A 26,942-nucleotide genomic window follows, 5' to 3' on the forward strand; every position below is an offset into this window, starting at 1 on the left:
TGTTTTATTCCATCATGTGCTTTGTGCAGAATACCGGCTAGGTTCCGCGGACACGTCAGAGAAAATAGCAAGTGTGGTCTCTGCTCTCAAGCAGCAGATGGGATTTTCCAGCAGCAGAAGTGCCGGATGCTTTCTAAAACTAGGATAATAATAATTAAGGTATTTGTTAAGTGTTTATCATGTGCCAGGCACTGGATGGACAGATTATCTGGTTTCTTGCGGAGGTTTCAATGAAACATTGTTAATAGTTGGATAATCACTGGAGCCCCATTTCCAGGGAAATCTTAGCCCTCTTTGTGTCCCAGGGAACTGAGTGGAGATGACCTTTGTTCCTCCTGACAGATGATGGGTTGACCTTTCCCGCAGTTCAGTCCTTGTGCGTCACTCTGCTAGCCCATTATTGTTTATTGTTTGATCTTTTGATTAGTTTTTCAAAGGGTCCTGTAAAGTAAGAGACCCAAAGACAAATAGACTTTAATTTTGACCTGCCCCCCTGATGGTCATACTACTATGTGACCAGGTTAAAGATGTTGAGTTTTGGGAGATGACCAATCTAAACGTTGGTCTGAGAATAGTGGGTTGGGCACTGCTGATTGAACATCCTTCCATCATTTTCATTTTTCAGGAGGCTCCCCTAATGGGAAGTACCTACAGGAGAGAGTCCTATTTTAGTTCTCAACAAGCTCTCTCCCTCTTACCTGACCTCATTCATTTCCTATTACAACCTGCACGCTTTAATCCTCTAATGCCAGCCTACTCACTGTACCCCAATTTCATGTTTCACTGATGACCCCTTGTTCATGTCCTCCCTCTGGCCTGGAACTCCCTCCCACTTCATATCTTCCACCCTCCCCATTTTCAAAGAATTATTAAAATGATGTCTCTTCCAGGAAGCTTTACCTGACTAATCTAAAATCCACTCCTTCCTCTCCAATCCCAACTGCTACCATGTTAATCCAAGCACTTATCCTGTCCCTTCTTGATTACTGCATCACCCTCCTTGTTGACCTCCCTGCCTCCTGTCTCCCACTACTACATCCATACTGAACTCTTCTGCCCTGATCATTTTTCTACAAAAATGTCTCCCACTCCTTAAGAACCTCCAGGGATTGCCCATCCACCTCCACATCAAACAAAAACTCTTAACCATCAGCTTTAAAGTACTCAGTCACCTTGCCCCCGCTACCTCACCTCACTGTTCTCCTACTACAACCCAGCCTTCATATTTCACTCCACTAATTCCAATCTACTCACTGTAACTCAACCTCATCTATCTTGCCAATGACCTCTTGCCCAGGTCCTGCATCTGTCCTGGAAAGCTTTCCCTTTTCCTTTCAAACGCTCCCCACCTTCAAAGTCTTACTGAAGGTTCATCTCCTCCAAGAGGCCTTCTCCTGACATAAGCCATCATTTCCTTTTCTCCCACTCCCTTCCTGCGTCACACTGATTTGCTCCCTTTATTCACCCCCTGACTCAGCCCCCACAGCCAACTTCTGTACAAATCCCGTAATTTATTTACATCAATTTCTGTCTCCCCCTCTGGACTCAAAGCTCAGTGTGGGCAGGGAATGTGTCTGTCTATATTGTACCTCCCAAATGTGTAGTACAGTGCATCTGCACACACGTATGCACCTCAATAAATACAATTAATTTATTGATTGATTAACCCTCTCACCTCCACCACCACTTATTCTCCCTCCTCCTCCACTGTCACTATGCACTTGGGTCTGTGACCCCCCCTAGGCATCTTTGATACCCCATTCCCGGGCCCACAGCAACTTGCAATACATATCCCTTATGTTATGCCTACTTCCCCTAATTGTAATCTTATTCTATATTTCTGTCTCCCCCTAACATAGACTGTGAGCTCCTTGTGGGCAGGGAATCACTGTCTACCAACTTTTTTGCCATTGTATTCCCCCAAAGGGTTTAGGACTGTGATTGGCAAAAAGTAAACCACTCAAGAAATAGCACTGATTGATGATGATGATGGTATTTGTTAATGCCTCCTTACTATGTGCCAAGCACCTGTTCTAAGTGCTGGGGTAGATACAAGGTCTTCAGGTTTGTCCCCATGTGGGACTCACTGCTTAATCCCCATATTTCAGATTAAGGTAAGACTGAGTCACAGAGAATTTAAGTGACTTGTCCAAAGTCACACAGCCTGACAAGTGGTAGAACTGGGATCTAGAAACCCATTACACTCTCGATTCCCAAGCCCGGGCTCTTTCCCACTATGGCCACTGCTGCTTCTCTGGTTGAACACATCCACCACTGAATTGATGAGAAGCAAGCATGGCGTAGTAGAAAGAGAAGGCTCTGCCTACACTTGTCTACTGCCCCTGACCTTGGGCAAGTCACTTCCCCTTCTCTGTGCCTCAGTTACACTCATCTGTAAAATAGGGATTGAACCGTGTGCCCCCACCCTGGTACAGGGACTGTGTCCAATCCTATTTGATCATATCTGCCCTCAATGTTATAACGTGGCTGGCACATAGTAAGGGCTTAAAACTATACCATTATTATTATGGCTCAGATTTGATACTCTCTGGTGAAGCTCACAGCATGAAAACAGGGCATCATAGTACCAAGTGTTGTAAATAATGCGAGAAAAATAACCCAATGGATGAATTTTTGATATTAACTGAAATAAACTTATCATGAGACCAGTAATTTGATGCAACTGGTGTTCCCCAGCAAAACAAGATGACATTGTTCTTTAATGAAAGATTGTCGCTAGATCTTTCTTTCCAGATTTATTCAGGAGTCCAGATCTCCCATCCCTTCACATTCAGATTTATGATGTTTTCCCCCTAACTCAATTTAGCAGGACCAGAAGTAAGGGAGGAACACAGAGGAGGTGTCTGTCTGATTAGTGGTGAATCAGATGTAAACCAGGCAGAAAAAACAAACCATTAGCAGGAAGTGATGACAGAAATAATTGGAGTAGAGGATGTTGTGCTCAGCAGTATTTGGCAACTGGAAAGAAACAATCTCCCTGGAAACAAAGGGAGGCAGAGGAAGGGTTAGGGGACAAGATAGCTGGACCTTTAACGTGGACTAGAGACAGAGAGGGTGAAGGGAAGAGGGGAGGAAGGTTAGGAAGGGAAAGGGCAGAAGGACGATGAGGAAGAAAGTGGAGAGAAGGGAAGTGGGACCACTAAGCCAGTAACAGACCCCAGAACCCTGTGTGAACTCTAAACAGCAGTTCCATGAGAATTCCTACATTTGTCACTACGTATCAGCCAATTTTTGTTTCCCAGATTCTCTTCTCAGATGCTTGGAAACTTTTAGAAAATCTGTTGGACTGGGGGTAAACACTTTGGGAGCTGGAGTTCTTGGATCCCTGTACTAACAAAGGTCATACTCCTGGGATACCCTCCCCTCCCTCACCCTCTCTCACATGCCCAGGACCATATCCATGGGACCAGGGGGCAAGCGGCAAGAGTGGTAGGTCTTACCTGCTAGCCCCCCATATGTACCAGCTCCATGGATCCTATATGTGCATCCATCAGGAGAAGTCACCATCAAGGAACAGTTTTGGGGGGGACAATGTCACCATCTCCCAGTGTCCCTTGACCTAGTGCCCAGGCAGAGAGAGGACCCAGGCAAGGAGAGAGTTGCCTGGCATTGGTCCCAATTTTGGGTGTGAAGACATTAAAAGGCTCCACACCCAGGAAAGAATCTAATAAAATGGAAACATCAGGGCCTCTGGCCTGAATAAGCACTGTTAAGAGGATTCAGCCTACTCTGTATTTAGCCTTGTCCAAAGAAACAACATGTCTTCAGGCTCAGCAGAGAAGCAATGTAGCCTAGTGGATAGTGCGTGGGCCTGGGAGACAGAAAGACCTAGGTTCTAATCCCGGCTTCTCCCACTTATCTGCTATGTGACCTTGGGCAAGTCACTTCTCTGCCTCTGTGCCTCAGTTCCCCCCATCTGTAAAATGGGGATAAGACTGGGATCCCCATGTGGGACAGGACTGTGTCCAAACTTATTTCCTTGTACTCCACCCCTGCGCTTAGTACCAGTGCTTGGAACAGAGTAAGCACTTAAATACCATTATTATTATTATTATCATTATTATTATTAGGGGTCCTGAATGCAGAAGGTCCTGCTGTCATGTAACTCCTAATATGAGAGGAGTTATGAGAAGCAGCATGGCTCAGCGGCAAGAGCACAGGCTTGGGAGTCAGAGGTCATGGGTTCTAATCCTGGCTCTGCCACATGTCTGCTGTGTGACCTTGGGCAAGTCACTTAACTTCTCTGAGCCTCAGTTACCTCATCTCTAAAATGGGGATTAAGACTGTGAGCCTCACGTGGGACAACCTGATCACCTTGTATTCCCCCCCCCCAGCGCTTAGAATAGTGCTTTGCACATAGTAAGCACTTAACAAATGCCATTATTATTATTATTTATTATTATATGATGATGGTATTTGTTAATGTGCTTACTATGTGCCACATACTGTTCTAAGAGCTGGGGTAGACACAAGGTAATCGGGTTGTCCCATGTGGGGCTCACAGTCTTAATCCCCATTTTACAGTTGAATTAGCTGAGGCACAGTGAAGTTAAATGACTTGCCCAGGGTCTCACAGCAGCCAGGTGTGGAGTGGGATTAGAACAAATGGCCTCTGACTCCCAACCCCGGTGCTCTTGACATTAGGCCATGAACACCCCCTGGCTTCAGCAAACAAACCGTGGCAGATCTCCAGGGCCTGGGGAAAACCAGGCAGCCATCTGCTTGCCGATTCTATTTTCTACCTGCTCCCTACCCTGCGCCCCTCCGGAAGGTTGACCTCAGATCAAGGCACTGCCCTCACTATGACTACTGCCCCTCCACCCCTCTTTTTTTTTTTTTCTCTCTCTCTCTCTCTCCCTCTCCATCCCCCTGTCTCCCTCATCAGTCTCTCAGAATAGGCTGGGAGGGTCCAATTCCGATAGTGTTGTTTAGAGCTATTTTAGGACCTTTGATTTTTCCACCATTGTCTCCCATATCAATTCCATATTCCGCTGGACTTGAAGTTTTTTTTAACTCAGGCTTGACAAAGGACTGCAGCTGCTTCGCATAATAATAATTATGGCATTTATTAAGCGCTTATTATCTGCAAAGCACTGTTCTAAGCACTGGGGAGGTTACAAGGTGATGAGGGGCTCACAGTCTTAATCCCCATTTTACAGATGAGGGAACAGAGGCCCAGAGAAGTTAAGTGACTTGCCCAAAGTCACACAGCTGGCAAGTGGCGGAGCCGGGATTTGAGCCCATGACCTCTGACTCCAAAGCCCGGGCTCTTTCCGCTGGGCCACGCTGCTTCGCATGGGACGTAACTGATCCATTAGGGCTACTGGGAGAGAAGTGGGAGAGATGTTCCCAAACAATGCACAAGGAAAGGAGGGAAAGAGCCTGCAGTGAGTCCCAAGTGAGATAGGGATTGTGCCCAACCTGATTATGTGGTACCTATCAGTAGTGCTTGGCACATAGTAAGCACTTGACTAATACCACCGTTTTTATACCTACAGACCCCTAGATATATTATAACACTATTCAAAATAGGTGAAAGCTATTCTAGCAATAATAATAATAACTGGAATTTTTAAGTCCTTACTATATGCTACACATTGTACTAAGCCCTGGAATAAATACAAGACAGTCAAGTCCCACATGGGGCTCACAGTCTAAGTAGGAGGGAGAACAGGTATTGAATCCCCATTTTGCAGATGGGGAATTGAGGCAAAAAAAGTTAAATAATAATGACATTTGTTAAGCGCTTACGTTGTGCAAATCACTGTTCTAAGTGCTGGGGAGGATACAAGGTGATCAGGTTGTCCACAGTCTTAATCCCCATTTTACAGATGAGGTAACTGAGGCACAGAGAAGTTTAGTGACTTGCCCAAAGTCACACAGCTGACAAGCGGTGGAGGTGGGACTAGAACCCATGACCTCTGACTCCCAAGCCCGGGCTCTTTCCACTGAGCCACGCTGCTTCCCTAAATGGCTTGCCTGAAGTCACACAATAGGCAAGTTGTGGAGCAGTGATTAGAGCCCAGACCTATGAGTCAAAGGAACCCAGATTAGATTCGATCAGGGATTAGAACCCAGGTCCTTTGATTCCCAGGCCTGGGATCTTTCCACTAGGCCACTTTAAGCATACATGCAAAATACATTAGCTATTGAGACAACACTCTAAGCATTTGTACTCACATGTGACTAAAGTTATTGGAGTCTGGTCTTGAAGCAAGGAAGAAAAGGAAAGGGGCTCCTGGTCTTGGACTTCAAGCCTCCTGACTTGATTAGCTCTATTGGCTCATATTTCCAGATGATTCTGGAAAATGTAGTTCCAAGACAGTAGGGGCTGCAAGACTATATTTCCCATTTCTTTTCAGTCCTTTGAACTTAGTTCTCTGGCCTCCAATAGGAGCTTGAATCTTGCCATTACTGAGCTCTGCTACCAGTCTGAATTTCTGATGATGCCTCATTAATGCTTCTCCCTGCATTTAACCATCCGCAGATAGGATCTTGTGAGCAGCCATTTCAGCAAGGTCACACATTCAGCAGCTGGATTCTCTTGCAGTGGTGGAAGCGTGCAAGCCCTCAGCTGCCTGTGATTCTCCTTGGATGCAGGTGAATAAGAGAGCTCATATTTGCCATCAATAAGAAACTCCTCACTCTGGGCTTCAAGGCTGTCCATCACCTCGCCCCCTTCTACTTCACCTCCCTTCTCTCCTTCTACAGCCCAGCCTGCACCCTCCACTCCTCTGCCGCTAACCTCCTCACTGTACCTGGTTCTCACGTGTCCTGCTATTGACCCCCAGCCCACGTCCTCCCCCTGGCCTGGAATGCCCTCCCTCCACACATCCATCAAGCTAGCTCTCTTCCTCCCTTCAAAGCCCTACTGAGAGCTCACCTCCTCCAGGAGGCCTTCCCAGACTGAGCCCTCTTTTTCCTCCCCTCCTCCCCATCCCCCCACCCTACTTCCTTCCCCTTCCCACAGCACCTGTATATATGTTTGTACAGATTTATTACTCTATTTTACTTGTACATATTTACTATTCTGTTTATTTTGTTAATGATGTGCATCTAGCTTTACTTCTATTTATTCTGATGACTTGACACCTGTCCACTTGCTTTGTTTTGTTGTCTGTCTCCCCCTTCTAGACTGTGAGCCCGTTGTTGGGTAGGGACCATCTCTATATGTTGCCAACTTGTACTTCCCAAGGGCTTAGTACAGTTGTCTGCACACAGTAAGTGCTCAATAAATACAATTGAATGAGTGAATGAATGAAAGTGAAGAGAGCAATTTGCTGTTGGATATGAAGAGGGAGAGCATTTCAGGCCAGAGGCAGGATGCGGCGGAGAGGTTGGTGGCGAGGGATGAGATTGAGGTACAGCGCGTAGGTTGGCATTAGAGGAGAGAAATTTGAAGGCTGGCTTGTAGTAGGAGAGCAATGAGTTGATGTAGAAGGGGACAAGATGATTAAGGGCTTTAAAGCCAATGGTGAGGAGTTTCTGTCTGATGTGGAGGTGGATGGGCAACCACCTGGAGATTCTTGAGGAGAGGGCACATCTCCAAGAGACCTTTCCTAAGCCATCATTTCCTTTTCTTCCACTCTTTTCTGTGTTGCCCTGAGTTGCTCCCTTTACTCGTCCCCCAACTCAACCCCACATCACTTATGTACTTATTAATAATAATAATAATAATAATGGCATTTATTAAGCACTTACTATGTGCCAAGCACTGTTCTAAGCACTGGAGAGTATACAAGATGATCAGGTTGTCCCATGGGGGACTCACAGTCTTCATCCCCATATTACAGATGAGGGAACTGTGGCCCAGAGAAGTTAAGTGACTTGCCTAAAGTCACGCAGCTGAACAATTGGCGGAGCTGGGAAATGAACCCATGACCTCTGACTCCAAAGCCCGTGCTCTTTCCACTGAGCCATGCTGCTTCTCTGATTACATATCTGTCAGTTATTTATATTAATGTCTGTCTCCCTCTCTAGACTGTAAGCTTGCTATGGGTAGGGAATGTGTCTTCCAACTCCATGATAGTGTTATATTCTACTTTCCCAAATGATCTGCACACAGTAAGTGCTCAGTAAATACAATTGATTGTGACCTCCACAACTATGACTTCCATTGGTTGGAGGGGGCACATGACACCAGGTAAATCATTTGCTGTCACAGCAAAATGAGTTGAATTACAGCAACAGTGAACCCAGTATTGAACCCAGAATACAAGCCTGGGTGTGCCTTTCTGCCCTCTTCTTTTTTTTTTATCTCACATGCTTCCAAGATTCTAAGTGTTGTGCTTCCATCTGGTCACATTGTAATTCAGTTAGGACATGGTTGTGTGTTTCTGTGTGAGTGTGTGTGCATGTGTATATGTGTGTGCTTCAGTCATCTCCCCAGAGGACTCTGACTAGAATCTTCCTGTTAATGGAAGTGGGGGTGACTTCCCAGTAGCTAAAACAATGAGCTCTCTCCTCTTTCTTCATGAAGATGGTGATTGTGGTGGCATTTTGTACTTCCCAAGCGCTATTTGTACTTCCCAAGCGCTTAGTACAGTGCTCTGCACATAGTAAGCTCTCAATAAATATGATTGATGATGATGATGATTTTGTCCGTGTTGAGACCTGTGAGGATCGGGTGGAGGGAGAGAATGAGAGAAAAGATGCTAGCAGGATGCTCAAGCCCACACAAGCTAGGAGGGCAGAATAAACACAGAGAAGGGTAGCTTCAGACAAAGCAGCATGCCAATAAATTGGCGGGAGACCATTGCAACAGGAAGACCAGCCTGGCAGGCCAAAATCAGGAGAGGTGCTGTTTTAATTGAGCAAAGGCTCTCCCGCGAGATTGTAAACTCTTTGAGGGAGGGGATTGTATCCACTACCTCCAGTGAATTCTCCCAAGTGTTTAGTAGAACTGTACTAAGCCCTGGGGTAGATACAAGGTAATCAGCATGGCTCAGTGGAAAGAGCACAGGCTTTGGAGTCAGAGGTCATGGGTTCAAATCCCAGCTCTGCCCCTTGTCTGCTGTGTGACTTTGGGCAAGTCACTTAACTTCTCTGGGCCTCAGTTACCTCATCTGTAAAATGGGGATTAAGACTGTGAGCCCCCATGGGACAACCTGATCACCTTGTAACCACCCCAGTGCTTAGAACAGTGCTTTGTACATAGTAAGCACTTAATAAATGCCATTATTATTATTAGTAGTAGTAGTAGCATAGTGTACTGCACATAGTAAGCACTCAATAAATACCACTGATTGATTGATTGATCCAAGATCAGAATGCCAAGAGGCAGGCTTGAAAACAAAAACATATCCTGAACTGGACAGACTCATTAGCCCAGGAAAATTTAACCCTTATGTGCACACCGTGCAGGAGGGAGTGGCAGTTACCCATCGGCGTTTTTGACTACACTGCATGCATGGATAAAACCTCACCATCGGTAACATTATCTTCTAAACTGAAGGACAGCTACTGTGTGTGTAGGTATGTATCTATATATATGTATATAGATACATACCCTACCTCTCTCTACTATATATGTGTATAGTATACTATATACATGTATATACATATATACATATATACATATATATAGTATACTATACACATATATAGTAGAGAGAGGTAGGGTATGTATCTATATACATATATATAGATACATACCCTACCTCTCTCTACCATACATATATATATATATATATATATATATATAATATATATGATAGAGAGAGGTAGGGTATGTATCTATATATATGTATATGTATATATATATATATATATATATATATATACACACACACATACATATATAGTAGTGAGAGGTAGGGTATGTATCTATATACATCTATATACATATACATATAGATACATACCCTACCTCTCTCTACTATATATAGTAGATGTATATATATATATATAGTATATATATATATAGCAGTATATATAGCAGTATATATACTATATATATATATATATATATATACATCTACTATATATATATAGTAGAGAGAGGTAGGGTATGGAGAGTTGGAAGTCAGAAAGAGGAGTGAACAGGTGAAGACCCTTACCAGGGGTTTGCTATTTTCAGACATAGAAATTATTTTGCATAAATCACTGCATAATTTTGCATTATTTGGCTTCTCTCTCTGTACTGACATCCCTTCAGGGCAGAGGAATATGGTCTTGTCTATCTGTTCCTTTTCTCTTTAAATACACAAGCAAAAGACAATGTTCATTTATTGTCCCAGTAGCACTCGAGGAGAATGGCATGAAGGCTACGTTCTTTCCCTATCAAACTCTAGTGAGTGCCTGAGGTGCAATTATTGGAGTTTGATGGCTCGCAAGTATCTTTGAATGGTGGAAATTTCCTCGTTCTGAGAAAACCCCATTGTGCGTTTGAGTCAAAAACCAAGTGAGTTTGATTCCAAAGGTTAGGGTTTTAAATTGAAGCAGCGTGTCTCAGTGGAAAGGGCACGGGCTTGGGAGTCAGAGCTCATGGGTTCTAATCCTGGCTCCACCACTTGTCGGCTGTGTGACTTTGGGCAAGTCACTTAATTTCTCTGTGCCTTAGTTACCTCACCTGTAAAATGGGGATTAAGATTGTGAGCCCCACGTGGGACAACCTGATCGCCTTCTATCCCTCCAGTGCTTAGAACAGTGCTTTGCACATAGTAAGAGCTTAACAAATACCATCATCATTATTAGTAGTATTATTAAGGGGTCATATTTCCCCAATTAAGAAATTCCTTCAACTTGGAAGCCAGAAACCACTACAGAAGCAGGTAACAATAAAAACAATTATTGGGAAGCAGCATGGTCTAGCAGAAAGAAAATGAGCCTGGGGGTCAGAGGACCTGTGTTCTAATTCTGACTCGGCCAGTTTCCTGCTGTGTGACCTTGAGCAATTCACTTAACTTCTCTGTGCCTCGGTTTCCTCATCTGCAAAATGGAGATTCAATCCCTGTTCTCCCTCCTACTAAGACACGAGCACCATGTTAGACCTGATTATCTTGCATCTACCCCAGCACTTAGTACATGCTTGGCACATAATAAGCACTTATTACAATCATTAATAATAGTAAGAAGAATAGTGTTTATTAAGCACTTACTATGTGCCAAGCACTGTACTAAGCCCTGGGGTAGATACAAGGTAATCAGGTTGGAAACAATCCCTGTCCCACATGGGGCTCACAGCCTAAGCAAGAGGAAGAACAGGTATTGTATCACCATTTTACAGAGTTAAGAAACTGAGGCACAGAGAATAATAATAATGACATTTATTAAGCGCTTACTATGTGCAAAGCACTGTTCTAAGCACTGGGGAGGTTACAAGATGATCAGGTTGTCCCACATGGGACTCACAGTCTTCATCCCCATTTTACGGATGAGGTAACTGAGGCATAGAGAAGTGAAGTGACTTACCCAAAGTCACACAGCTGACATTTGGCGGAGCTGGGATTTGAACTATGACCTCTGACTCCAAAGCCCGCGCTCTTTTCCACTGAGCCACGCTGCTTCAAAGTTAAGTAACTTGCCAAAGGACACACAGCAGGCAAATGGCAGAGCCAAGACTTCAACCCAGGCCCTCTGATTGGCCCATGCTCTTTCCACGAGGCAACGCTGCTTCTCTCAGCACCAGGGGAAAATTGGGGTCACTGAAAGGATATTGGCTCAGTGAGCAAACATTTTAGTATGAAGAGAAAGAAGCAAATTGTACTAGAAGAGATAGTCAGAAACAAGCTACAGAAATCTTGCATGATGAGGACATGCACAAAATGCATTTAAACAAGAGCACTGGAACACTTAGAAAATACCAAGGTTAATGAAGATGCGTAATTAAAGAAAAGTTCACTGAAGGGAAATCCAAGGAGAATAACGTTTTCAGTGCGAATAAGTCCAGGACAGTTTGATTTGATTAAAAGTGACTTATCCTTAGATGATAATAATTATGGTACTTGTTAAGCACTTACTATGTGCCAAGGAATGTTCTAAGTGCGTGCTGGGATACGTACAAATTAATCAGGTTGGACACAATCCCTGCCCCACATGGGGCTCACACTCTTATCCCCATTTTACAGGTGAGGTAACAAAGGCACAGAGAAGTTAAGTGACTTGCCCACTGTCACACAGCAGACATGGGGCAGAGCCGGAATTAGAAACCCAGGTCCCTCTGATTCCCAGGTCTGGGCTCTATCCACCAAGCCATGCAGCTTCTCTAAGACGAAAGATCTTGATGAAATGAAATTCAAGAAGATTAAATTTCTGGACATATATAGGACATACTGTCTGCAAAAGGCTTAGAAAAACAACACAAAATCACTTAACTACTAGTGTAATAAGTTCATAGGAGCAGGAAACAAACACAAATTGTGTGTAAGGGAGCACACTTTATTTTATTTTTGGTTTTAATGTTGTTCTCTTCCCAAACCCGTAGGTGGGGTACCGAATCCACTTTATTACAAACTCATCTCCCCGCAAAGACTTTTTCATTCCCCGGGCAGTGGCAGGCTCAGCTTTCAGGACCACAAAATACAAAATAGCAAGATTCGGTGTTACAGATTCTTTGCTCTCTGCATTATTTCACCTTCAGAATTAGTCCCGTAGATTTTGCGGGGAAGGCAAGGCGGAGTTAATTTCTCTAGCTAAACTTCACTTTCAGGTGACTTCCTTCAGAAAATGATCTGGAGAAGCACTAGAAGGCGGAACATAGCTTTGAGGCAACATAAAAAGCCTTGCCTGGTTAGAGATTGATGAGCAGATCCAATTCAGAGCAATTTAGGTAATAGAGTCCTTTAATTTGTTTCCAAAAACGGCGTGAAGAATTATTTTAAAATGTTGCTTAATTAATAATAGAATCTTGTGATATTTCTTTGGCTGTGGGGTGAGAAGATACGAGGCTATTGTGTTTCCTTTACTTATTTTCTCCCCCTTGGATGTGGGCAGGGATTGTTCCTCTTTATTGTTGTATTGTACTTTCCAAGAGCTTAGTAATAATAATAATAATAATGATGGCATTTATTAATTACTTACTATGTGCAAGCACTGTTCTAAGAGCTGGGGAGTTTACAAAGTGATCAGGTTCTCCCATGTGGGGCTCACAGTCTTAATCCCCATTTTACAGATGAGGTAAGTGAGGCACAGAGAAGTTAAGTGACTTGCCCAAAGTCACACAGCTGACAAGTGGCGGAGCCGGGATTTGAACCGATGACCTCTGACTCCAAAGCCCATGCTCTTTCCACTGAGCCCCGGTAGTACAGTGCTCTGCATATAGTAAGCATTCAATAAATACGATTGAATGAATGAATGAAGCTTATGAGGAGTGAAAGACCCTTTGATTCTGGAATTCAGTGTTACAGGTGGGACTGGAAGATTGACCAATCAATCACTCAATCGTATTTGTTGAGAGCTTACTGAGTGCAGATCGGTCAGCAGTATTTATTTTCTTAAGTGCTTACTATGTGTACTAAGCACTGGAATAGAAATTAATCAGGTTGGACACAGCCTCTGTTCCACCTAGGGCTTCCAGCTTTAGTCTCCATTTTACAGATGAGGTAACTGAGGCACGGAGAAGGTAAGTGACTTGCCCAAGGTCACAGAGCAGAGAAAGTGGAGGAGTTGGAATTAGAACCCAGGTCCTCTGGCTCCCAGGCCTGTGCTTTTCCCACTAAGCCACACTGCTTCTGTGTACTTTTTGAGCTCTTTGTGATGAGCACTATTTCAAAGCACTTGGGAGAGTGCAAGATTGATAGTAGACATGATCCTGTAGTCTATGAAGAGTGTGGGGGCCAATGTTTAGAGTATTAGATACCAAGGAAGCAAATATCACATAGTTGATAATTGCTGTGGTATTTGCTAAGTACTTATTCTATACGAAGAGCTGTACTAAAACTGGGGTAGATAGGAGACAACCAGATCAAAAACAGTTCCTGTCCTTCATGGGGCACATAGTCAAAGTAGGAGGGAGAACAGGGTCTTCATCCCATTTTACAAATTATGAAGCTGAGGCCCTCAAAGGGTTGTGACATGTCCAAGATCACACAGTAAGCAAGTGCCAGAGCCAGGATTAGAGGTCAGGTCTACTGACTCTTTCCAATAGGTCATGCTACTTATCATGATTCCTCCATGCTATTTTGTGGCCAAAGCCAGAGGCAGAACTGTAGGCTACAGGGCCATTGGTCTGATCTAGTGAAAGATATCAATCATATTTATTGAGTGCTTACTGTGTGCAAAGCACTGTACTAAATGCTTGGAAGAGTACAACATAACAACAGACACATTCCTGCCCATAACGAGCTCACAGTCTAGAGGGATCTGTTATTCCAATGTTTCCTGTGCTATGCAAATGGATTCCCCATCACGCTGACTGAGAAGCAGTGTGGCTCAGTGGAAAGAGCACGGGCTTTGGAGGCAGAGGTCAGGGGTTCAAATCCCAGCTCTGCTAATTGTCAGCTGTGTGACTTTGGGCAAGTCATTTCACTTCTCTGTGCCTCAGTTACCTCATCTGTAAAATGGGGATTAAGACTGTGAGCCCCATGTGGGACAACCTGATCACCTTGTAACCTCCCCAAAGCTTAGAACAGTGCTTTGCACATAGTAAGCGCTTAATAAATGTCATTATTATTATTATCTACCTGTGTAGACACTTGCCCTGGCCGTTTATTCCAAACAAAAGTACAGACAGGAAATGTGTTTTCTGGCATTCTGTACAGGCCTCATCTACTCTGGTACCCTCTCTACTCCACTGTTTCTTCCCTCCCTTCCCTCATCTCTCTCTCTCTCTCTCTCTCCCTCTCTCTCTCTCTCTCTCTCTCTTCCCCGCCCCCCCACCCCAAGAGCCCACCGGACACCTTCTGCTGTCCTGGGACAAGGGAGGGAAGCAACTGAGGAGAAGGATGAATTACTCTTGAAGAAGAGCGACTTTTATTTACGGCCGTACGATATTTTCAATCTGCTACAAATACAATGGCTGCACGTGTCCTTCCACGAATATCAAAAGTTCCTTGTCGTGGCAACCGCCTTCTTCGAACAGTAAAAACACGACCGAGATTTTTTCTGCCCAAGTCAACACTGAAGAGATGGTGGCTATTTGGGTCCTGGAGCCAAGGGTGTTTTCCGAAGGGTTTTTCAGGGAGGAAATCTGCGGAAATGACATGTTAAGAGAACACCTGACACAAACTGGGGATGCTTTGGATAGACAGATTAGGCGTTTTCAAGATAGGGTCTGGCGGGCTGGCCTCCCAGCTTGCCCTCGGATCCTGGCCATCAGGGTGGGCTGATGGCCGACAGTAGCATAGCCTCCTTCACAACTGCTCCACTCTGTCCAATAGGGCACTCTCCCATCAGAGACCATCTCCTATCAGAGAGGGTTTCTGACCTTCCAAGTTTGGGAAAGAAAGTTGTGAGCTCAGTATTACCATTTCCCATTCCAGTCCAAGGAGCAGGCTCACAGCATGGGGAAGAAAGGGGAGCTTTCTAGGAATAAACCCATTGACCAGGTGAATAGCATACTTGAGGTCACAATCTTGTGGCCAAAAGTTCCCTCCTAGGCCAGCATAACCTAAGAATTTAGCCTCCTGTGGTGCTGAAATATAACAAAAAAATTTGCACCCAATCCGATGTGCCAGAGAGCATTAGCACCATCAAATCCGTTGCAGATGTCTGTGAAATTTTTTTGAACCACCCTTCGATTGGTTCTGCATGCACTTCACTGGCGTCTTTCTCTCTTGCTCCGGGATGGCTGAACTCATCAAAGATATAATTAGCTGTGTTGTAGGACAACCAGAATCAGTTATAAGGTGATGGAAGTTTGAGATTTTTCAGGTAGCCATAGCTTTGCCTTTCATGATGGTCTTAGTGGTCCAGCCCCAGGTGGTGAGTTTGGCATTTGTGATGGTCACCAGCAAAATATATCATCCAAAGAGCAATGTAAAACCAGAGCATGGCAGGGATTCATCTGAGGGAAGGATGCTAGGTAGTCCAGATTCCTAGGGGCCTAGTTGACACTCAGCAGTGAAGCCATAAAGTCCTGTTCTCTTTCTTATCGAAAAAGATGAATATGGAGTAAAAACAGGGCCATGATGGAGAAGCTTTGGCACGTGTCTCCCAGTTCACAGAAAAACCAGTCACAATTTCCCCAGGAGAATCAGTAGGTCTCCAGTGGAACGTGAGGAGTGAGAGCACAGAGAGGATTTTAACTGCTGACGAGTGACCTCAAAGAAAGAAAAAGGGGGCTAACTACTTATTACATGTCTCGCCCTTCAACTTCTTCTCTGCAGTGTACGACTGATGCTTTACGGGGGCAACAATAAATAGTTCAACTTGAGGCAAACACCCTATTTTATAATCATAACCGGAAGATCTGCTGAGTTCCCAGGTAGAAGGGGAGGTCCAGCGAACTTTCCAGTACAATCTTCTAGATTTCTCATCTTGTTCTATTTCTCACGGTCAACTGCATCATTCTCCAGATGTCAGGATTAACGATCAACTCTCCTGCAACCAAAACCAAAAGTTTATGCTTTTCATTTTTTATGGTATTTTAAAAATGCTTATTATGTGTCAGACCCTGTTCTAAGCACATGTTAATTAGGTCGGTCACAGTCCCTGTCCCACATGGGGCTTACAGTCTAAGTAGGAGGGAGAAGAGGTATTTAATCCCCATTTTACAGTGAAGGAAACTAAGGTTCTGAGAAGTTCAATGACTTGCCCAAGATCACACAGCTAGCATTGGCAGCACTGGGATTAGAACCCAGGCTCTCTGGTTCTGAAGTCTGTGCTCTTTCTTCTGGGTCATGCTGCTTCTCTTTTTTCACTGTTTTAAAGCTTTTGTAAGCGACAGCATTACTGGTCAGACCAGTTGTCCATCCACTCTGATATTCAGGTATTCTGATCCTGGCAGCAGGATTTTTTAAGCAATAGCTCCATTCCAACCACTGAGCCTCCCTTGAAAAAGTACTGAGCCTACACTGAATCTTAATTTAATCTCTCCCAAACCATGAGCCAAACTGAATCAGCTCCACTCTGATGAAAAAGGCTGAGGTTAAAGTAAATTGTATTTAGCTTCAATTACTTCTTGGTGCTGATGATACCTATTATTTCCAATTCCCTTTCCCCATTTAAAAAAGGAAATGTAGGTCAATTTATGTTTCCTTCAACACATAGCAAGTTCTTAGTATACATCATCACCATCCTAATTACATATATATGTATTTGTTCTTCAGATATAAGATTCTAGTGAGAGTGAAATTCCTTTATGAGAGTGTGTGTGTGTGTGTGTGTGAGTGAAAGAGGGAGAAAGGGGGAGGAGGGGAGAGAGAGAGAGAGAGAGAGAGACCCTAAAAAGGCCAGTGTGCACACAAAAAAAACCTGTTGCTTATTACGTTATTTCAATGCTTGCAGTGCTTGGCACTGTTTTCTCTTTTGCTTCCCTGTCTCTCATTCCTTATGAAGCTGATGCTCAAAAACCCCACTCCCTTCTTGATGGTAATGAGACATGCAGGACTATCTTCAGCAATTGACTCTCAGTTTTCAGCTGGTGTGTAGCACTGTCTGAGTCTTGGCCTTATCCTATACTTAAAACATTTCCTCTGCTATCACAGCATTAATAATTCTTATTAACTTTAAACATTTTTTTCCCTTTCTGCCATCTGCAAAGAAGTATTTAGTAATACTTTTAATTCTAAGGGTAGTACTTTCCACACTGTTAGTACCGAGATGATGTAGCCTGAGAATTTGGGCAACAGTGTAAAGTCTTCGATTCCAATTAATGGGCTAATTTTAAAGATCAATGATTCCTACAGAAGTGTTAACCTTTCTGATGTTTCTGCTCATCCTCTCTCACCTTAACACTTGGTTTTTCTCTCTCTCTTCCTCTCTCTCCCTCTCTTACCCACCTTCAACCAAACAGGGAGATTGCCATGTTTCCCAGAATGGGGGAAAAGAGGGAGTGAGTGAGAGATTTATCTTGTGCAGAATTGTTACAAAACAAGCACTGCATTAGACAAATCCACTTCAAAACCTGTGCCTGCTGCTGTCAACACAAACGCTGGGGAGAAGAAAAGACACCCTCTAAATTTTTGGTAATGGGTGTTTCTAAGTGGGTTTCCCCCCATCATCTGATGTTATAAATAACTCCCGCAATGAAAAGCATCTCAGTAGAGTGAAAATTCACAGCCCGTTTCTATCACACCTTTCTCTTGTGGACTGCAAAACTATACAGAAATGTGTAGCACCTGCCACAAACGAAACGGAACTATTTTTAGTTATCTGGTTAATTTTATCAGTTCAGGTAAACAGATCATTCCCACCAAACCCAGTGCTTTTTTAAGGCCTGAACCATCCATTCTGGCTCCTTGCATTGATTAAAATAGCTGGATCAAATCTCCACTTTTGCTTGTGCAACCATGCAATTACCTCACTAATAATAGTCACAAACTGTGCAGTAGTGCTCTTTTCTCATTTCCCAGGTGGGAAAAGGACTCAGAACAGAAAAGTCCCCACAACCAATACTCCTGGATTCCTGGTTCTTAAGGAAGCCACCTTGGAATCTGGTGATTGCATACATTGACTTCACTTTCACAAGCCTCACTAATTTTATCACTCCCCTCCCCACCCAACCTAAGCAAGCAGACTTGTACACAAACAAGTATGTTTCCTGGACTGGCCAGGGACATGCTTATCAGCTCTCCCAATCACCAGTTTTATCTGCTTCTTACACATGCGGTAAATAATCAACTTTCCAACTATGTCAGGCATTGGCTCACAGGTCAGCGCTTAGAACAGTGTTCTGCACATAGTAAGCGCTTAATAAATGCCATTATCATTATCATTATTATTATTATTACAAGACCAAATTAAATTATGAATACTGGTTGGGTAGAAATGCAGCATGGCCTAGTGGATAGAGCACGTGCCTGGGTGTTAGAAGGACCTGGGTTCCAATTCTAGTTCTGCCACTTGCCTGCTGTGTGACCTTAGGCAAGTCACTTAACTTCTCTGTGCCTCAGTTACCTCATCTGTAAAAGGAGAATTAATACCGGGAACCCTATGTGGGATAGGGGCTCTGTCCAACTCAATCACCTTATATCTACCCTAAAGCTTAGTACAGTGCCTGGCACATAATAAGCACTAAACAAATACCACAATTATTATTATTATTACTACTGTTATTAATGGGGGAGGCAAAAGGGAACTTCAGAGATGTCTCTTGTCCTTTCCATTTAGTCCAGGTACTTCTGCCTCCCATCCCTCCCCCGAGCTTAGGGCAAGGATGGAAGCTGGCTCCTCCATCTTTGCCGAAAGACATTGGAAAATGGGAAGATGAGAAAAAGTACAAAGAATTGGGGTGTTCTTTAGGCTCTAGAAATGAAGGTTAAAGGCCAATTTAATGTCATCTTTAAACAAGGAGGTCAGGATCTAGCTGAAGGGGTTCTCCATTCACAAAGGACAGAACTATTGAACCACAGAAGAGGGTTTCAGCGTGGTTCTATTTGGAGGAGGGTTGATTTAACTGTCTTATCTTAAGTTCCTTCTAATGATGATGGTAATGATGGTATTTATTAATGTGCCAGGCATTGTTTGGAGGAGGGTTGATTTAACTGTCTTTCTTAAGTTCCTTCTAATGATGATGGTAATGATGATATTTATTAATGTGCCAGGCATTGTTTGGAGGAGGGTTGATTTAACTGTCTTTCTTAAGTTCCTTCTAATGATGATGGTAATGATGATATTTATTAATGTGCCAGGCATTGTACTAAGCACTGGAGTGGATACAAGCAAGTTGAGCTGGCCACAGTGCCTGTCCCACATGGGGCTCCCAGTCTCAATCCCCATTTTACAGATGAGATAACTGAGGCTCAGAGAAGTGAAGTGATTTGCCCAAGGTCACACAGCAGACAAGTGGTGGGGCTGGGATTAGAACCTATGACCTTCTTACTCCTAGGTCTGTGCTCTATCCACTATGTCATGTCTAAGCTTCTTCTCTTGTACTTCCCAAGCACTTAGTACAGTGCTCTGCACACAGTAAGTGCTCAATAAATACGATTGATTGATTCTCTTTCCCACAAACCTCTGGGCCTTTTCTACCTCCATCATATCATTGCCATTTTCAAGCTTCGGTCTGGGGCAAACTGGATCGTTAACAAATGGCAGAGTGGATAGAGCATGGGTCTTGGAGTCAGAATGTCGTGGGTTCTAATCCCGGCTCCATCACGTGTCTGCTGTGTGACCCTGGGCAAGTCACTTCACTTCTCTGTGCCTCAGTTACCTCATCTGTAAAATGAGGATTGAGACTGGGAGCCCCACATGGGACGGGGGTGTGATTAACCTGATTTGCTCGTATCCACCCCAGTGCTTAATACAGTCCCTGGCACACAGCAAGCACTTAACAGATATCACAATTATTATTATTATTTTTAAAATTTTACAAAATCACCAGGCTAATTCCCTTCACCCGCTGTAAAAGTGCCTGAACGTTCTGCCACTTTTGTGTCTCCGAGGGCCTTAATGAGAGCAGCTGACTGCGGAGACTTGTGACAAGCTCCCGTGTCCCAACACTGACCTCGCATCCCCGCTCGGCGCGGTCCGTGTCCGTCCCGTTCTGGTCCAGCACGTACCCGGGGCTCTCCAGCTCCATGGTGGCCTGGCCTTCGGGCTTCTTCTCATTCTCCCACTGGGCAAAACCTTTGTTCTTCCCAGCTTTGCTGTAGAATTTGCATTTCATTTTGGGGAAAGTGTGAGAGCCGGAGTCACCCCAGCCGGGCTCGGACCACAAGGGTTCGGTCTGCGTGGCCTGGCTGGTGGTGGCCCGCTGCAGGCGCACCGAGATCTTGCGGGAGGAGCCGGTCACCAGGGTGATAGCCCTGCCGTCCAGGTCTTGCCGTTGGGCCGCCACTCGGGGGAATTCGAACACTTCATCCGGTGCTGGCAGGGAGAGAGTGGCAGGGTAAAGAAGGGGGACGATGAAGCGGGCAAAGATCGGCAGCAGCTGGACCAGTGCGCAAGACCTCGGATGCTCAAGCCCTTTCACGACCCACATGACACCAAAAATAATAATAATTATGGCTTTTGTTAAGCACTTACTACGTGCAAGGTACTGTTCTAAGCGCTGGGGGAGATACAAGATAATCGGCTTAAACGCAGTCCCTGTCCTACATAGGACTCACAGTCTTAACCCCCATTTTACAGATGAGAGAACTGAGGCAAAGAGGAGTTTAAGTGACTTGACCAAGGTCACATAGCAGACAAGTGGCAGAGCCGGGATTAGAACCCAGATCCTTCCAACTCCCAGGCCCGTGCTCTAGCCACTAGGCCACTGTTTTAAGCTCTTACCATACGCAGAGCACTGTATTGAGTGCTTAGAACCTAGAGAAGTAAGTTCTTCTCCCAGCACAAATCAAATCAAATGCAATGGGGGTAGGTGACCGGGTGGATTTCCGAGCATACAGATATCAATCAATCAATCAATCAATCAATCGTATTTATTGAGTGCTTACTGTGTGCAGAGCACTGTACTAAGTGCTTGGGAAGTACAAGTTGGCAACATATAGAGACAGTCCCTACCCAACAGTGGGCTCACAGTCTAAAAGATATCCATATCCATATCATATCACATCTCTAGACTGTAAGCTCATTGTGGGCAGGGAATATGTCTGTTTATTGTTATATTGTACTCTCCCAAGCACTAAGTACAGTGCTCTGCACATGGTAAGCGCTCAATAATTATGACAATGAAAGAAATGAATGAATATCATTCTCCAGACTGTAAACTCGTTGTAAGCTAGACGGTAAGCTAGACGGTAAGCTAGACTGTGAGCTCGTTGCGGGCAGGGAATGTGTCTATTTATTGTTGTATTGTACTCTCCCAAGTGCTTAGTACAGTGCTCTGCACACAGTAAACACTCAATAAATGCAATTGAATGAATGAATGACTGTGAGCCCCATGTGGGACAGGGACGGTGACCAACCTGATTAGTTGTATCCACTCCAGTGCTTAGTACATTGCCTGGAACAAAGTAAGCACTTAATAAATGCCATTAAAAAGAGAGGTTAGGGGGAAATAGGGAAGAAGAGGGGGAGAAGTGGGGAAGAGGAAACAGGGAAGTAGGGAAGAGGAGGAAGGAAGAGGGAAAGGGTGAGGAGTTCATCACCAGTTTCTCACTTTTCCTGCTTTTATCTTGGGTGAGGAAAGGGCCCCCACAATTAATTCAAAGATAAAGGAATGGAAGCTCCTCAAGGAGAGAGACCAGCCACTTATTGAACTCTCCCAAACCCTGAGTTAAATCCTCTGCATACTACAGGGGTTCAGTACAGTGCTCTGCCCACAGTAATGGCTCAGTATGATGCTTGACACCCTGCAGGGGTGGAACTTAGTGCTCTGCACACAGCAAGCACTTGGTACCGTGCTTTGCATAAGGTGATAGCTCAAAACAGTGCTCTGCACATCATAGGGGTTCAGTCCAGTGATCTGCACACCATAGGAATTTCAGTGCTCTGAACACTAAAGGGACTCATTTCAGTGCTCTTCACCCAGTAGGTGTCCAATAAATAGTACTGAATGATTGAAATCATTAACACATCTTTACCTGAGCCTTGCATCAAGAAAAAGAATGAAATCATTGAGAATTTCTGATTCACTGTCTCAGTACATAGCCTCTCTCCACTTTTATAGGTTGCTTGGGTATTTTACTTGCACATATCTATTCTATTTTATTTTGTTAGTATGTTTGGTTTTGTCTCCCCCTTTTAGACTGTGAGCCCACTGTTGGGTAGGGACTGTCTCTATATGTTGCCAATTTGTACTTCCCAAGCGCTTAGTACAGTGCTCTGCACACAGTAAGCGCTCAATAAATGCGATTGACGATGATGATGATGATTTATTTGGAAAGGACAGGGTGTTTTGTTTCTCTTGAATAGGAGATGAGGTTGCTAAATGAAGTGCAGAGTCAGACGACATAAAGCAAACTTCATTTTAGAAAGTTTAAACAGAATCAACGGGACGCAAACACGACAGAATATTTCTAAGGGTTTATGAGTTTCTCTCTCTTTCTGTGCCTGAATATAACAACAGAACCTATTTTGGTTTGCGTTGAGAGGTGGAATGAGGACCACCTGCCCGAAGGATGTCTTAGAAAATCACTGCCATATTGCACCACCCAAATCCATTTATTGTTTTGGAAATCTTCTCCAGAAATGCTTTTTCTCCAGAAAGCAGCCTCTGTGTTCTACTCTACAATGTCCCCACCCCCTCTTCTCCTGTTACACCTCAAAGTCCACAGCCTCTAGAAGATAAGGGTCAGGCAGATGAGCTCAGCAATAGACCTGGGGTTCCTAAACCCTTCAGAGAGAGACTTCCTCTCCCCCTTCTCCCACCGGCTGGTCCAGAGCAGCTCTCGACAGTACCATTCCTTTCTAAAGTTCCCCTTCCACAGAGTCCATCTCCCCCAACCCTTTTCAAAGTGTCCAGTATATTCTTCCCAAGAAGCAGTTTCCTACTGCCACCTAGAATCTCCTCAAGCTTCAGAAGAGATTTAAGTTCCTTTAGACTGTCAGCTCATCGTGGGCAGGGAACGTGTCTCTCAACTCTTTCGTACTGCACTCCCGCAAATGCTCAGTACAGTGTTCAGCACACAGTAAGCTCTCAATAAATACCACTGATGGATTGATTTATAGGAAACAAATCCCAACAGCCAAGCGACAGTGTGGAAGGCAGCCAGGGCCGCTGAAGCAGACGGGCACGTTCCTGTTACCTGCAGGCAGGGAAGGACTTCCAGGCAGAGAGCCGGGGGTGCCACCCACTGAGATGCCCCTGGCAAATTTCCTACAGGCCAGCACCAGCAGGTCCTTGCACTGCTTGTGGCAGTTGGCTCCACAGTCTGAAAAAGTCCAAGATATCACCGGGGATTAGCTGGAGACAAATGCAACTGGCCAGATGGGAGGGGCCGGCTTCTGAACAAGAACACCAAATGCATTCCAAAGTGAGAAAATCAGGAGAGCAATGGTAGCCTCAGACTCCGCTGGGAGCCCTGAGGATGCCTTGGACCCCATCTTCTTCCTCAACAAGGTCCACATCCCTCCGCCACCCTCCATTCCAGTCCACCCCATTCTACATGGATAGCTCTCTCTTCCCCCTCCACATACCCCCCAATTCCCTGGATAAAGCATCCTTGGAAAACAGGGTGGCCTAGTGGAAAGAGCACAGATGTGGGAATCTGGTCAGGGCCCAGTGGAAAGAGCATGGCCCTAGGAGTCAGAGGACCTGGATTCTAATTCCAGCTCTGCCACTTGTCTGCTAGCTAGTGACCTTGGGCATGTCATTTAAGTTCTCTGTGCTTCAAGTCCCTCATTAGCTAAATGGGGACTCAATACCTTTTAACCTTCCTACTTAAATTGTTAGCTTCTTGTGGGACCTGATTACCTTACCTCTACCACAGTGCTTAGTACAGTGCTTGACACAAACTAAATGCCTAACAATTATTATTACTATCATTATTATCAATCCTGGTTTTGCCACTTGTGTTCTAGATGATCTTGGGCAAATATTTCAACTTCTCTGTGCCTCACTTTCCTGTTTGTCCTCCCCATTAGGCTGTGGACCCCATATGGGAAAAAGACCATATCTAACCAGCTTATTTGGTATTGATCTCAATGTCTAGTACAGTGCTTGACACATAGGAAGTGCTTGAATACCACAATTATCATTATTATTATTAAATGCCCTCTCCCCACCTTGCCTTGTAGAATCTATTTGTTTGGAAAAATAGGCCTGGAGAAAACTTGCAAAGCAGAAAGCATCCATTCCAACCCTGAATTTTGCCTTGATGATTACCCGAGCTGAACCGCCCAGCCGGATCTCTTACAAAATGCAAGATGGATGGAGCCTCTAGGGGATAAGCAATTAGAGAGAGGGAGCTATGCCACTTTATGCAACCCATCCCTATTATCCCATCCTAGACAATGTGGCTCCTGTGACAGGCTCCTAGCCATAAGGCTGGAGGGAAAAAATGTCTCCATTTCTGCCTGTCCAGATCCTGCCAGGCAAAGTAACAGGCCCCAGAAGCCCATTAAAGCCATCAAGGAACCCCTTGAGTTTGCCAAACAACTAATTTGTTCTCTTTATTCAACCTCTCTTCTAAGTGCCTGACCAAGAAGAAAGACTCAGGCAAAACGGTACCCATTAGCATTTTCCCTTTATGATATTTGAGTATTTTCAAGGATAAGAGTGAAAGACAACCCCAAGTTAGTACAGTAAAACGTGTGTAGAGCTTCACCTCCATCTTGCTGAAACTATTTTCTTTTTTTGGCATCTTCTATATAGGCCATCAGGCCCAAATTGAATATAACCACAAGGAAACCTCTTAACAGTATTTTTCCTTAGGTCCAGGAAAATAAATTGCTCCTTGTAGAAGCCAGTATTTACTTTATAAAAATAAATAGGAGAAGATGTCAAATGAAATGAAAATAAGAAGAATGTGAATGGATTACATCGGACTGTGTTCTAGTGGAGGTAATTAAAACACTGGACTGCCTTCTGGGGCAGGTAGTTAAAACACTGAAATCAATTCATGGCTGACAACGTTGAAAAATGCAAAGTAAGAAACAATACAGTGAGAGAGAAGCAGCATGGCCTAATGGAAAGAGCCCTGGCCTGAGAGTCAGAGGGCCTGGGTTCTAAACCCAGCTCTGATACTTCTCTGCTGTGTGACTATAGGCTAGGCATTTCACTTCTCTGTGCCTCAGTTCCTTCACCTGCAAAATGGGGATTTAATACCTGTTTTCCCTCCTACTTAGACTGCAAACCCCATGTGGGACCTGATTATATCTGTCCCTGCATTTAATACAGTTCTTGGTGCACAGTAAGTGCTCAATAAATGTCACTATTATTATTATTATTATTGTTGTTGTGTATTTATCTTTAAATTATATATTGTAATATTTATTTATATTAGTGTCTGTCTCCCTCTCTAGACTGTAACTGGCAGGGAACAAATCCACCAATTCGGGTATATTGTACTCTTTCCAGTGCTTAGTACAGTGCTCTGCACAAAGCATGTAATAAGTACCATTAATTGATTATTATTGTTATTATTGCTGTGATTATTGCCAGATTGAGCTAAATAATGATAATAATAAGTTTGGTATTTGTTAAGCACTTACTATGTGCCAAGCACTATTCTAAGCGCTGGGGGAGATACAAGCTAATCAGGTTGTCCCACATGGGGCTCACAGTCTTAATCCCGATTTTCCAGATGAGGTAACTGAGGCACAGAGAAGTGAAGTGACTTGCCCAAAGTCACATAGCTGAGAAGTGGAGGAGCCCATGACCTCTGACTCCCAAGCCCGCACTCTTTCCACTGAGCCATGCTGCTTTCCACCAAATCAGTGGAATATACATGTCCTCCTAGGGTTTAGGGCACTGGGAATCACAGCCAAAGGAAAAAAATGCTATCACATTTTAAAAATGTATCTTAAAGGGTAGTTTTGTCCGAAAACATTCTGCGATGGAGTCTAATCCCCAGGTCCTCTGATGACATTTTTATCGAGTGCCCTGTCCAGCTGCAATTCCCACTAACAATTCACCTGAAATAACCAGGGATTTCTTTAAGAACAAATTTAAGAAAATGACAGGCCTAGTCAACCGCAAGGCCCCCAAGGGAATTTTAGGATTTCCCCCGCCTTGCCCTTCATGCTCCTGTCTGCCCACCCGGAGGCTGGGTTTTTGTAACTGCTACTGCCGAGAAGCTGCTTACTCAGGCCTCTACAGCACCATGCATACGCAATCTCATGAGAGCTTTAGAAGGGAATGTTCAATTTGTGTAGGCTGTTAGGCAGGAGATACAATTCTTTGGCACCAAACTTCATCCTCTGGGAAACAGAAATCAAACTCAATTTGGGCCTCCCTGGGCACTGCCAGAGAAGGCTCAGGCCACATCCCATCC

At 44.3% G+C, this 26,942-nt stretch overlaps 1 protein-coding gene across 3 annotated transcripts in view; it reads right to left on the reverse strand.

Annotated features, from left to right (window-relative positions):
* Positions 1-14,912: 14,912 nt before the first annotated feature.
* The window catches only part of RASGRP3 (RAS guanyl releasing protein 3), a 67,713-nt gene continuing 55,683 nt past the window's right edge, over positions 14,913-26,942 (reverse strand). For 2 of the 3 annotated variants that reach the window (XM_038744470.1, XM_038744469.1), the window contains exons 14-16: positions 23,754-23,879; positions 20,567-20,928; positions 14,913-16,500 (exon numbers count right to left, since the gene is read on the reverse strand). In XM_038744470.1, coding sequence (XP_038600398.1) covers positions 16,492-16,500; positions 20,567-20,928; positions 23,754-23,879 — 497 coding nt within the window. In that variant the 3' untranslated portion in view covers positions 14,913-16,491. The remainder of the gene's footprint in view (positions 16,501-20,566; positions 20,929-23,753; positions 23,880-26,942) is intronic. The other variant, XM_038744471.1, reaches the window with a different exon arrangement.

Source organism: Tachyglossus aculeatus, chromosome 1 (genome assembly GCF_015852505.1).
Source record: "Tachyglossus aculeatus isolate mTacAcu1 chromosome 1, mTacAcu1.pri, whole genome shotgun sequence".
Taxonomy (NCBI): Eukaryota; Metazoa; Chordata; class Mammalia; order Monotremata; family Tachyglossidae; genus Tachyglossus; species Tachyglossus aculeatus.